This window comes from Gopherus flavomarginatus, chromosome 24 (assembly GCF_025201925.1).
Source record: "Gopherus flavomarginatus isolate rGopFla2 chromosome 24, rGopFla2.mat.asm, whole genome shotgun sequence".
Taxonomy (NCBI): Eukaryota; Metazoa; Chordata; order Testudines; family Testudinidae; genus Gopherus; species Gopherus flavomarginatus.
In genome coordinates, this window is record NC_066640.1 from 12,323,633 (window position 1) to 12,337,334 (window position 13,702).

The 13,702-nt window shown below is 51.5% G+C and overlaps 1 protein-coding gene across 1 annotated transcript in view; it reads left to right on the plus strand.

Moving 5' to 3' along the window:
• The window catches only part of EFNA2 (ephrin A2), a 140,395-nt gene that overhangs the window by 110,994 nt on the left and 15,699 nt on the right, over nucleotides 1–13,702 (plus strand). The window contains exon 2 of the mRNA XM_050933961.1: nucleotides 772–1,064. Within this exon, the coding sequence (XP_050789918.1) occupies nucleotides 772–1,064 (293 nt within the window). The remainder of the gene's footprint in view (nucleotides 1–771; nucleotides 1,065–13,702) is intronic.

Below are 13,702 nucleotides of genomic sequence, written 5' to 3' on the forward strand. Positions count from 1 at the left end.
TCAGAAAAGAACAGATGGGTTCTCTGTGCTTGTTACAGGTACCAAAAAGAAAAAGGGAAAAATGTAGGGCCCAGTTCTCCCAGGCTTGGCCCCATGTGCCTTTGTTTATATTGAGTTAGTGTGATATGAAGCAGCATGGTTGTGTTCTATATTCACTTTGCACAGCTGCCAGTGCCTGTCAAAGGAGAAGAGTAGCAGAGAGTCAGGACTTAAGGTCTAGCTTTTTACAAGTGGCTAGTGATTTTGACGAGTGGCTAGTGATTTTTTTGGTGCCCAGTTTGAGATACCGAAAGGGGGCTGTAATTTTTAGAGGGTAGGACCTTGGCATTGTCTAGAAATCAGGGCCCTTTAAGGTGTCCCAAGTCAGGCTCCTGGAGTCACACTGGTCACTTCTGAATTTCTTATGCCCGAAGCATCCCATTGGCATAAGGTGTGTAGTCCGCGGTTCATGGGAGCCAGGATTCCTGGGTCTTCTTCCTGGCTCTGCTGCTGACTTGCTGTGCAGCATTGGGCATGTGTCTTAACCTAGAAATCTTTCAGAAGCGCGTACTGCTCAGAGGGGCAGAAGGGTTACACTGCTTTGGGTCTGAGAGTCACAGGTGCTAAGCACCCGCAGTGCCAAGCAGGTACATCCAAGGCTGTGCTGCTGAGGGCACCCAAGCTCTCATCTTGCAGAGAACCTGGTGTTCTGGCTGACACGTGTCAGGCTGGCCAGTCCGCCACGGTCCTTCCCTGCTTCTCACCCCTGCTTTCTCCTTTCGTTCCCCGCAGGTTCCATCAGGGGGACTACACGGTGGAAGTGAGCATCAACGACTACCTGGATATCTACTGCCCTCACTATGAGGACCCGTTCCCGGTGGACAGGATGGAGCGGTATATCCTGTACATGGTCAATTACGAAGGTCATGCTTCCTGTGACCACCGGCAGAAAGGCTTCAAGCGCTGGGAGTGCAACAGGCCTGACTCCCCCAACGGGCCCCTGAAGTTCTCAGAGAAGTTCCAGCTCTTCACTCCCTTCTCTCTAGGATTTGAGTTCAGACCTGGGCACGAGTATTACTACATCTGTGAGTATCCCACGCTGCAGGCTGGCTGTGCCCTGCCCCCTCGCGGAGAACGGCCCCTGGCCGCGGTGCATTCCTGTTCCTAACAGGGTGAGGGTGACTTGAAAATCCAGATGGAAAGCCTAGTGCAGAACGTGCAAATTTGCACGGTGAGCGGTTAACACAGCTCAGTGCGAGCGTCTCGCTTAGCAGCCACGTGAAGCACATTGAATTGAGCTGGAGGGTGGGTATGTGCAACGCTGCCCTTTACTGGATACAGTCAGAACCATTCTGCTGTGTGTCCCGTCTAGCAGCTCTGGCGGCGGGGGGGGGGGTGTAGTTTTGGAATAGGACAATTTGAACTCTGTCTCTGTGAAGTTTCAAGTGGCTTCTGCGTACCGGGAAGTCACAGCCATGACGCCGCAAGCTGGCTGTGGTTTGCGACGATGTTAAGCTTCCTTGCTGACTTGGGGTTTTATGAAATCACTTGTAAAGCCACAAAATCCACAAAATGAACCATGCAAAGATTCATGTAGGGCTATGACAATTTGCTCTAGGTAGAAATGTCCACTGAAAAACATATCTGTGCCAACAGAAAAAAAACATTGCTAAGGCAGAGGTCAGGCTACAGGCTCGAGTCTGTACGCAAGTGAATAATGCTGTTTAAGAACCAGAGAGTTCAAATAATCAGGAAGTAACCCCATCACATGAGGAACCCAGGTGCTCTTGTCAAACCAGGAGCTCATACTGCTTTAACTCCACCCCCGTGAGAGGCCAGCTGACCACCTGCCTTCCTTTGCATTGAAAGCTTGGCCCAGGCACGTGTCTCCAACTCTCAGCTTTGTCACCGCACTCACCTTTGCCTTGATTTTGCTGTCCAGGCACATGGAGTTTTTATATGGAGACGGGCTGGCTCTGGGTCTAATGACACTTAGAGAACTGGCTGCCACATGGAATCCCAGGCCCAGATCCCTTGAGAGCACCTCCTCTGAGGTACTCAGTTCTCTCAGCATCTCCCAGGATAGGGCCCTCTAGGCTCCATCGTGCCAGGTGCTGAACACTGGCGCTGTCCCAGCAAAGCACATATGGACACGATGAACTTCAAGCACATGGGAATCCTGTTGACTTGGGGGTGACAGACCCAGCCCTTCAAGTGAAGCCCGTGGTTGATCAGGGAACTGTTCGTTGTGGGTGGATAAGGAGGTGTGGATCTTCCCAAGACATAGCTATGGAGGCAGAGTGCAATGATGGGGGTAGCGTTGCGGGGAAGCTAGCAGCGTTGTGGTTAAATCCTGTCATTTGGGCCTCATCCCTCCTGCAAGGCTAAAATTCCCTTTAGAAAAAGAAACCACCACCAGAAAATACAGTCTGAACAGTAAGCAGGAGCCAGGTTCTGCTGGACGTACGCTGTCTGCTCTGTGCCGCTCCGGTGATGCAAAGCAGCTGTGAAGCCATCTTAAGTGGCCTCTTCTAAACCCTGCTTTATGGCTGCATTGCAATACCAGAGGTGTGCAAAGGAGCCAGAGTGTGCGGAACGAATCTGGCTCCAAGCATCTCAGATGAAATCTGGAATAACTCCTAGTGCTTTTCACTGTCAGAGCACTTGGATAGCCCTTTGCGGGGAGACAGGCAGAACTACGCACCCAAGGTCACAGCCAGTATCAGAGGTCAAGGATAAATGGCTCCCCAGTCCAATATTCATACCTCCACTGGACTAGAAGTCTGGGTCACATTAAAACCTAGGGGGCTGGTCCAATGGGAGCCTTCTCGTTAACTTCAAAGGGCTGGGCTCAGGTGAAGGGCCAGGGTGAGGTCTGAATGGCCCTGTCCTTAGCATTCTAGGAAGAATTCTGAATGATTCCCTGGTCCGCTGGCTGTACGGTAATCCCAGACCTAAAATCTTTCTGGGGCTCTTCCTTTCCCTTCAGGATGGGGCCTTCCTTATTTCCATGCGCTGGACTCTGCTGTGTCGGTGTGCTAAGAGCATGTCAGTTGCCCCTGGGACCAGCATAACCTCTGCCTGCTTGGATCTGCAGAGGTCCTGAAACAAGAACCCCCAGACATGTGAACTGCCCCAGTCTTCTTAACTCTGAGCACAGCTGCGGGTGAGCGTGCCTACGGTCCTCCGGTTGCCTTCATTCTGCCTCTCCCAGGACACAGCAGCTTTCCATGCAGTGAATAATACCCAGCTCTTGCATAGCACTTTTCATCAGTAGACCTGAACATGCTTTACAAAGGTGGGCAGTATCATTAGCCTCATATTACAGATGGGGAAACTGAGGCACAGAGGAAGAAAGCAATTTACCCAGCGTCACCCAGCAGGCCAGTAGGAGAGCCACGCCTAAAACCTAGGTCACCTGAGTTACAGTCCAGCACTCCAGCCACAAGGCTATACTGCTGGTCAGAACAAAGCTCACCCTTTTTTGTTGGGTGACGGAGGGTTTATTGTGGTTTAAAGCAGCAACTCCGTTTACTTTCTGTTGATCATGCCGGAATCTGAGACACTAAAGCCAGCATTAACTGAGCCTTCGTGTAAGACCCGGGCCAGCTGAGTGCTCAGAAAAATAGTAAACCAAACCCGAACACACGGAGAGGCTCCTGGGTGAGCTGGTGTTTCCTCCCCCAAGAAGCCAGGGATGAGAGTATTAGAGTTCATTCTGCTCCTGCCTCGTGGACCATTCGCCTTGTAAAATGCAGAGCTCAAGCTGCCTGGGGGGTCTCCCCTTCCGTGGGCTCCCAGCAAGCAAAAATAATCAAGTGACTGTAATTACCCGCCCGACCACCCAATGGGGAGGCTGGTTTACGTCTCTGTTTTAACAGAGCCCCATTCATCTTGATTAGAAGCAGGGCTTTTATCCTGCGTTTCTTTTAGGGTCCCAGAGAGGGACACCTAGCCAAACTGAAGGCACGGCCCTTGGGGCTAGGACGGAGGAGAAGGTTCCATCCAGGGCTCCTCGCTCGGAGGGGAAGGCGGAGGGCCTGGGCGAGGGGGGAAGGCCACTGAGTCCCTAGTTCGGTTGGCAGAACTGATCCCTGCTGGAACCCCATTGATTCCAGGCTGGGAAATTCCATCTGCACCTGTGGCGGCCTAAAATTGGGAGTTTGAGTGAAGAGCGTCCGTTGGGTCTAGTTCCGAACCGGCCCCCCCATCTCATATTCCCCAGTGCTGTCACGGCTGGTGGGTCTCCAAGGACCAGGAGATGGGGGTACGGCCTCACAGGGACGTATCTGGGCTTTGAGAAGGCAGGGGAGGCTGATCTTCCCCCTTGACCAGAGCCGCAGAGTTTTGACAGACACAGAGAGGCTGAGGCCTTGGTTTCCAGGAGAGGGTGAAGGGTCAAAGGGTTATGTGGCTCCCCCATGTCTGTCGTCAAGGCGGTGGTAGTAAGGGCTGTCTCTCTCCTTCCTCCTGTCCCTTCCCTTCAGGGGTGCCGAGAGCCATTAAGCCTGTATATAATGGAAACCACTTCAAGCCAGTTCCAGCACCTATGCTTCCCTTGGATTAGATGCACGTGGCTGATAGCAGATTTCAGCTCACCGGTGCCTCTGGCACCTGTTCCTTCAGGGCCGAGGCGTCTACTGTAATTTACCCCATCGTAAAAAAAGAACCAGCACTCAGTGCAAAATCTGCCCCCCCCCCCCCCCCAGCCACCTGGACTGCACCCTCAGCGTTTGTGCATCCTCACCTGTTCGCATGCACAGCTCGGGGAGCCGGTTCCACCACTCTGGATATCTCTGCCGCAGCTGGGAGGGAGCCTCCCGGGGTGGGGCGACAGACTTGTGCTGGTGGAGTTGGAACTAGCATGCTGAAACAGCAGGGTGGACACCACAGCTTGGACGGCAGCTCGGGCCTCGGGTCCACCCAGCCCCCCAGGTCTGAGCTCAGGGGGCCAGCCCGAGGCTCTGCCAGAGTCACGACGGCCACACGGCTATTTTTAGTGCATGAGTCTTTCTGCCCAGCTGCAGTGTAGATGTACCTTCAGAAGCTTCAGCAGGCACCCAGCGCAGTATCCTACCAGCTGTGCCGTAGCAGTTTGACCTACACTGAGCAGTTCATCCCCTTCCCAGTACAACTCACAATGGCAGCAGCTACTTACAGGGACTTTCATGGTCTGTGAAAACATTTTCAGTGAAAAAGCTTATATCACTCAATTGTTAATTAGAAAAAAATCATTTATTTTATTTAATAATTTGGAGGTTCTTCCCCTTTTTCTCCCTCCTTCCCCCTTTTTTCCCCTGGGGCTCAGAAAATGAAAACTGAAAATTTGTCATTTTCACACAAAAAATATCAAAAACCTTAACTGAACCATTTCCAATGAAATTAGGGTGTTTGGAGTGGGAGCTACCTACCATTTCCAAACCAGCCCTATAGAGAGCACAGCTGATTTAGGGACCACTCTCGCCCTACACACCACAAAAATGGCTGAGACCAGCTGAGGCTGCATTGGCTTGTGACACTGGAAGCACGTGCCTGGGGACTGGAGTGAGGCCATTTTGAATAGATCATCCTAGATGTGAAACTTTTTAGCTAAGTATATAAATCTTCATGCTTCAGGGCATGAGCCAGCCTAACTAAAAGGGTCAGGAGGGAACTTTCTATGGGGACAGGTTATCCCCTCACTGCCTCCTGCAGGATTTCTTACACCTTCCTTTGAAGCATCTTGTGCTACCCATTGTCAGAGAAAAGACACTGGGCTAGGTGGACTTCAGGTCTGATCCTGTCTGGCAGTTCCTACGTTCTCGTGAATCTCACTCCTTTTGGAGGTCTGGCCACCTCTGGAGTTACAGCCTAGCCCAGTTTCCAGCAGTTAGCACCCTGACAGGCCCTTTACAAACAGCCCACAGAGTTACTCCTGGTTTACCCCGCTCCAAGGCCCTGATCCTGCAAGTGTTTGACCACATGCAGAATTTTACTCACGCAACTTAACTGAAGTGCACAGGGCAACTCCTGTTCTTAAAGCCAAGCACACGTGTACAGGATCGGGGCCCAAGCAAGAGGAGAATCGGGCCCATTTTAAATTTTCAGCCTCCTGAGTGGATGTACACAAGACAAAAATCAAATAGGGAAAAAGTTGCATTATGAGGCCTGAGCGCAAGCGGATTGGAGCCGGTGAAACAATTCCAGCAGCTTTGGATCGGACCCCAGGAGTTTTGCAATTAAAGGTTAAAATTAAAAAATCATGACCCAAAAGCACTTGATGGTGTCATTTGAAGCCAGACGCTCTTCTCCTCTTGTGTGGGAACTACCAGCCCCGTTATCTTTTCTTATTATTTTTCCCCTTTTTCTAAAGCATCTGTTTGGAAACCACTTAATTTGTTCCTTTTATCTAGATTAAATTACCATTCTCCCCTCCCCCATAAAATGTCACTCGTGAAGTCACTGCGTCTACAACTCTCTTTTCTTATTCTGTTTTTTTTATTATTATTTTATTTTTTAATGTCGTTAGGGAGAGATTACACAGGAGTAAATGGTGAAACTGATCATCGCTAAACCAGTTAGAATTCATGTCATGCGGAACATTAGAAATTATGCCTCTTTGAGGAACCGTATTTAGCAGACATGAAAGAAAAGAAATTACCTCCTTCTAGAGCTCACAAATTGGAATTCCATTAACCTCGCAGGCAGAGAGATGAAGCTTTGTGTGTTCCCAGTTCTGGGTCAAGGTTAAGAGCCGGCGCTGGGGACACGAGCAAATGGTGAGACCCATTTGCCGATTCGTATTGGATCAGAATTTACAGCTGCGTTCTGAAGATCTGGAACTGGGTTACTTGGTCTCTCCCCAGCTCAGGAGGTTGGTTCATGATCGGGGTGCGGCACAATCAAGACAATGTGCTGTATCATTCCTTGAAAAAAAAAATCATTATGCCTGGGAATCAAAGCGGAGTCTAGAGCAGAGATCAGATGCTTCAGGATTTCAGCCCCCTGTTGGTTTCGGTTTAGGATACCTGTTAATTCGTTTAAAACAAAGATCTGTGGGTAAGGAGAGAAGAGCCCGAGAGACTGACACATCTTTCCCAGTCGGAGACGAGTACTTGGATGAAGTAATCAGGTTGTTAAGCCAAAGGAAGGTGATTTGGGACCCCAGGCAGAGAAAATGATACGTGGGCTGAAATAGGAAAGTCAAGTTAATGGGGAACTTTTCAAGATTGGGGGAGACCAGACATGTGACCTGGCTCCAACACTAAACATTATGGTTAATTATTTGGCCCCAATCTAGATCAGAACCCCATTATGTTGGATGCTTCACAGACTCATAGGGAGAGGGAGTCCCTGCTGCAGAGAAATCTGAATAGACAATGGGTGGGCGGGGAAACTGAGGCACAGAGAGGGGAAGGACCTCACCCAAGGTCACAGAGCAGGTCAGAAGCAGAGCTGGGAAGAGAACCCAGGTGTCCTGAGTCCTAGCCTTTATCCACCATATCAGATCCCCTGGAAGCTGCAAAGAATTTATTTGCTGAAAACAGATAAATGACATGAGACATGCTGGACCCGTAACAAGAAAGCAGCAAGTGGGGGCCTGGCAGGTACGTTACAGATGAGCACTGTCTGCGCTGGCAGGTACAGTACAAATGAGCACTACGAACTGGAGCTTTCGGTAACATTTCAGTCTCCCGCTGGCAAACAAGCCTCTGGAGCAGACAGGCCCGGCACAGGGGGTGGACGGATGGACGCACGCGCACACACACACACACACACACACACACACACACACGCGCGCAGTAGAATGCTGCTTGGTTTCTTACGAAGCTAGGCTGCGTCCCTTTAGGCTGTGGAGGTAAGAAATAGCCGGTGACTCGGAGGCTTTGTCTGGGCTGGGGATTTCAGCTATCCACGGCCAGTTCTCAGTGTAGCTGCATGATTGCAAATCTCTAGCGTGGCTAGACAAAGCTGCTACAAGCCACATCTCGCCCTGGTGCTGTCTGGCCCCAGCCTGTCTGCACACGAGGTTTGCACTGACACTGCTATGCCAGAGGCTGGCTACCGATGACTGTGACAAGGGCAAATTCCCAGCATAGATAAGGGCTAAAAGTTCAGTCTGCAGGGCCTTTTACTCCTTCCCTCGTTCCACGATTTCAGTTTGGATGCAGGGGTGGAGGCCAGGCTGCATATCAAGAGATGGTCACGAGTCCCAGAATTCAACGGTGGGACTCTAAGCGAACAGCGATTATCCGTGCAGCTGGGGCAGGCTGTGGACACTCCATCTGGGACCTGCCTCCCTCCAGGCATCCTGCCACCTACCAGCACGTGGCTCCCGCCTGAACTTTCCTGCTCCAGGTTTTGAGGCTGCACAGCATCTTGTGACACCCCCAGGTGGCAGCTGGGCAGAGGGCAGCAGTGGAGGAATGAACTAACTGGATCTATTCCCAACTCTGCCACTGACCTGCTGGGTGACTTGGGCACATCGCTTGGCCTCTCGGTACCTCTGTTTCCCTTCTGCCCTGATCACACCTGGGGCCTGTAGGTCCTCCTGTACTACAGTAATAATGGATGTGAACTGGGTGAGAGCACCAGAACTTGGCCCAGCAAGAGAGGAGATCCAGAGGGAAGAACAGAACCAGGGGGCAGAGAAGATGGCTGGACAGGACTGTCAGGGTACGTCTGCACTGCAGTTGAGAGGTGTGATTGTGGCATGTGTAGACACACCCGAGTTAGCTCTGATCTAGCTAGCCTACAGCTTGAGTACCTACCCAGTATTCCGGGTGGGTTTATACTCAGGTGGCTAATTCATATTGTCGCCCACGTGGCCATGGCTTGACCATTGGTTTTAGGAAGCTGGCTAGCTCAAAGCTAGCTTGGCTTTGCCTATGTGTGCAGCAGTCACACCTCTGATTGCAGTGTGAATGTACCCTCAACAGCACTGAGTATATTCTGAGTGTGTGCACGGGTGTGTCTGAGTGGGCAGATCCCCAGGTTGTGTGGACAGAGTGGTGGAACTGCTTGTTTTTCTCCTCCACCTGGCGTGTCTTGTCTTTCAGACTATAAGCTCTTTGGGGCAAGATCATTGGGTCACCAAGTCTTGCAATAATTTGGGGCTTTTCTTAAAGCTCCAACTCCTGGAGTCACGTGAGAATCTCAGCTTTCTTTTTAAAACAAAAGTATGTGTCTAGCTGTTGTGACTCCAGACAAATGCTTGAAAACGTGACGCCTTGAAGGCAATAAAATCCAGAGCACAAATAGAAAGGAGCCCAACCTTTAAAAAACAACTTACAATTTTTAAACCAATCTTGTGATTTTGGGGAACCCAACTCAGGATTGTTGAACAGTTGAGTGAAAGATAGTGGGACAGCCATTGACTATAAGTGTCTACAGCACCTTGCGTAACAGGGCCCAACCGAGCTGACTTCTAGGCGGTACTGTAAGAGATGTTAAATGATAACCATTAACAATTATAAACAATACTCCCTCTTCTCCATCAGGTTACTCATAAACCTGCTATTTATTAATTCATAGTTATCAAGGCCCCAGCAAGCATGCCCAATGCACACAAGACAACCGTTAAACCAGTCCTTGCAGCCCAGAGCTTACCACCCCAGCTAGCCAGCCTTAGCACAGGCTGGGAGCATGGTCATGTCTGCAATAAGATACCGTTTTTAAAGAGTGCTTGGAAAATGATATTGTGGCTCGAATGGAGAGAGTGCCTGGCAGGACGTAACAAGGGAAGGGAATTAAGATGGGGCTGCGTGTCTGCTGCTGAACAATGAAATCACCAAGGGGTAGTAATGATTTTGAGCAGTTTCTCTGGAGCGAGGGAGGTGGGCAGAGGGCCCAGTTCTGAGCTCACCGACCGCAAGTTTAGATCAGTCAATCGAGTCGCTTCTGAATGATACTGGGCTGATCGAGATCGGCCCCAGGCCCAGAGACAGGATGGCGGGGGGCGGATCCAGAGCCTCAGCCCTTCGCAGCCAAGGCCCAGTGCCTGGTGGGATGCCCTGGCAGACAGGGTCAGGGGGTGCGTGCGTGGGGATTGCTCTGAGTACATGGAGCAGGAGGAGGAGATCTGGAGGACAGCCAGGGGCCTGTGCTATTAAGAGCTTTCATAGCCACTGGGGAGAAATGAAAATCAACCCAGCACTTTGTGGGCCGCCAACACAGAGCTAAGAGGGCAGGAACATTGCCCCAGCTGCCCCCGCCGGAGATGGGCTGCTGCAGCACGAGGAAGTTGTGGATGGGCAGCTGCGGCCGGTGGCACGTCCCGAGCCGTGCAACACTTGGGATGTTCAGCCAGGGTTGTCGGGTCCCCTCCCTAACAGCTGGCGGCTGCCAAGCCCGGGGTTAGTTCACCCTTGCAAACAGAGAGGGGCAATTGGAGCTGTTTTCCTCATCCAAGTTGGGGCCGGGGAGTCCTTTTGTAGAGGAGAGGGGTGTGGTTGTGTGGCGAAGAGAGGGCTGTGTCTGTCCCCACCTAGAAGGACGTGGGGGATCCATCAAGGCGGGGATGTATCCCCCTGTCCCCATTTGGAGAGGAGAGGATTGTGTGTGCGCAGGGGTGGGACATAAGAGGCCCATTAACATTAGCAATTGGGAGAATCACACCTCCCCTGCTTTAACTTTTAAATTAAACTTTATTGAGAATAATTTTCTCCTTCCCTTTTTAATTAAAAAATAAATAAGTTCTTTTAAAAATGCACATAAAAAAATTCCATTTTCCATTTGGAGAGGGGAGTTTTGCCAAGATAATTATTGCAATTATGCCTTTTCTCTCTCCCAATGAGTATTATTTTTATTACGTGCTTTTATCTTTGTGTTCCCTGTTAAGGGGGAAAGGCGCACAGACCGCCACTCGGAACAGACAACAGCATGAAGCCCCCCAAGGACTCGCTGCAGTGGTCGAGTTCTCTCACCTCCTAAAGGGAAGCCCCTCCCTGCTACAGGCGCCTGAAGGGCTGGGAGGGGATGACGATGCTCTTCTATTGTTAATAAGTGTCATTGTAAATTATCAATGTCACCGCGCAGGCCGCTGAGCAGTATTGAAAGGCACCGGCAACAGCTGGCTCTGGTCACGTCACACAAAAGGATTCATGTCGGCCCAGCCAGACCCACGCACTCTGCTCTAAGCAGGATACTTTGCAAAAATGCAGACTGATGAAGCTTTTCCATCACCACCACATTCACACATCAGCAGCTTCCCCTCCAGTGCAGGGGACACTAAAATTGGGGTGATAAATGAGGGAGGACAGGTCACTGCTGCGGAGTGATGTGCAGGGCTTGATAAGCTGGGCCCAAGCAAACAGAGCGTGTGTTTTAGTACATGTAAATATACACCTCTAGGAACAAAAAGACATAGGCCATACTTAGAGGACAGGGAACTCTCTCCTGGGAGGCAGTGACTCAAAAAGATTTTGGTATTGTGGTGAATAATCAGCTGAACATAAACTCCCAGTGCAATGCTGGCCAAAAGAGCTAATGTGATCCTTGGACACACAAACAGAAATCTGGAGGAGGAGAGAGGTTATTTTACCTCTGTATTTAGCACTAGTGCAGCTGCTGCCAGAATACCGGGGCTCATGCCAGTGTCCCCGATTCCAGGAGACTGTTCATAAATCAGAGGAGGTTCAGAGAAGAGCCAGGAGAATGATTAGAGGATTAGAAAACCTGCCTTATAGCAAGAGACTCCAGGAGCTCAGTCTATTTATCATAACAAAGAGAAGGTTAAGGGGTGATTTGGTCACACTCTGTTAGTACAAACATGGGGAACAAATATTTGATAATACAGGACTCTTCAATCTAGCGGCCACAGGTTGAAGATCCAGTGGCTAGAAGTTAAAGCTAACCAAATTCAGCCTGGAAATAAAGCTTTAACTAGCAAAGAACATTCATCTAGACTCCCTTATAGCCACAGCAAGAACGTTTCATGTATCTTCCACTACAGCCCTTAATAGCAGCCTAATCACTGCAGCCCACAACCCCACCCAACAACAGAAACCTGGCTGTTCCTACAGCCAGCTTTTTATAGCTTGTCTCAGGAAGTGGGTGTGGTCTGAGACATAACTCCACCCCCCTCGCTTCCTCCCTATATAATGGCATTTGCAGAGGGCCTCTGGCTCTGTAGGGATGGCTATTTAGAATTTGTAGGAAGATTATATCCCAGGCACAGTCCTGGCCTCTCTCTGGTAGTTGGGTGGGTTTCGGGGGCCTAAGAATCTGCTCCTGTTTTTCCTCAAGCAGATGGTGTTTCCTCAGGGCTCCTGGCCCTAAGGAGCTGGCTGCTGTTTCCTGGGTATTAGATTGCACTGCAAACCTCAGGCCGAGCTGCCCTCCAGGCTCTATGGGAGCCAGCGCATCTCCTTCCTTTCCCAGAGCAAACAAAGAGCTTGGCACTCAAGTACCTCTCCTTGCTAGCACCGCAGAGCTGCTCTGGTAGCTGCGTTTTCAGGGTCTCAGCTCTCCCCTTTGAGCCTTGGTTCAGGGAGTGATGAGCAAACCCCCCCTGCCCCCGAACACACCTAGGTTCTGATTTCTCTTAACCTCTTGTTACCAGAGGGGGCTTTTCATTCCCTCCCTGCCCCGAGATCTTTGGGGGGCATTTGACTAACCTGTTCCTGCTAACTTGCCTTTTGGGGGGCTGCCCTCCCTTGAAAGGCTCCTGTCAGGACTTGGGGAGGGGAGAGGAGGGGGGCTGTCTGGTCCCCACCCAACTCTATTTCTATTGTTGCTGCCTTGGTCCTTTGATCCACTCCTATACCCTGAGTAACAACATCCTGCACAAACCTCGGGGGCGGGGAGGGGGGAGCGGTTTCCACCCCCATGTGCCAGGAGGAAGTGGGAGAAGCATGTCCCAGGCTGCACCTCGGGCCGGCTGGAAGGGCGGTAGGCAGAGCTAATGCCTACAAAATAGTCGACTCTCCGGAGCAAGACTTCCCAGGCCCTTAAGGGGAGCCCCTTTTGGGGCCCCTCTGGCTTTCCCAGTCTCTGGCTCCTACCCCTGCTGGGATGGGAGGGAGCCGGGGAGATGGAGGGGAGCTCCTGCCGCTGTGAACTGGGCTGCTTGGCTCTTCCCAGGCTCTGCGTGTGTTGTCCCCAAGCCCAGGTGGCTGTGCATTAACAGGCCCAAGCACCCACACAGACCCAGTCCTCTCACCTTTTTCTGTGGACTCTGATTATTATGTTCCTGGCAGCTGCTTGTTCCTCTCTCCTCGGCGTGAAACGCGCAGCACCGGCTCCCGGCTTTCAGGCCAACACAATGGAGAAACATGGGTCATTTCCTGCCTGTCTCGGTGCCAGCTCCCTCCCCTGGCACAGAGCAGGGAGTGGGGAAGGGCTCGAGGGGTTGCTGCGTCCTGGTGGGACACTGGAAACACACACACACATGTCGTTAACGGAGCTCTCGGGGAGGCCGCAGTGGCTTGGCAGCGCCGCTCGTGGGGGAAGCCCATGGGTATAGCATGGAGAGGGAGAAATGGCATTCGTTAGGGGCTGAACATGCATCAGAGTCAGCTGCCTCCTCCCCTCTCCAGGCTGGGATCGCAGCAGCGAAGGGTAGGCCTGGGAGCAGTGCTGACGTCCTAGCGCTCTCTATGTGTACAGGCCTAGCCGAGGAGCCCTCACAGCGGGGGTGGCAGAGGGGGAACTTTGGGAATGACAAGGCCGCAGATTGGAAGCTGGCGACAGGGATAGGGTTAGAATCCGAAGGGTCCCTGGATCCCAGGTCTGCTGCTTTCAG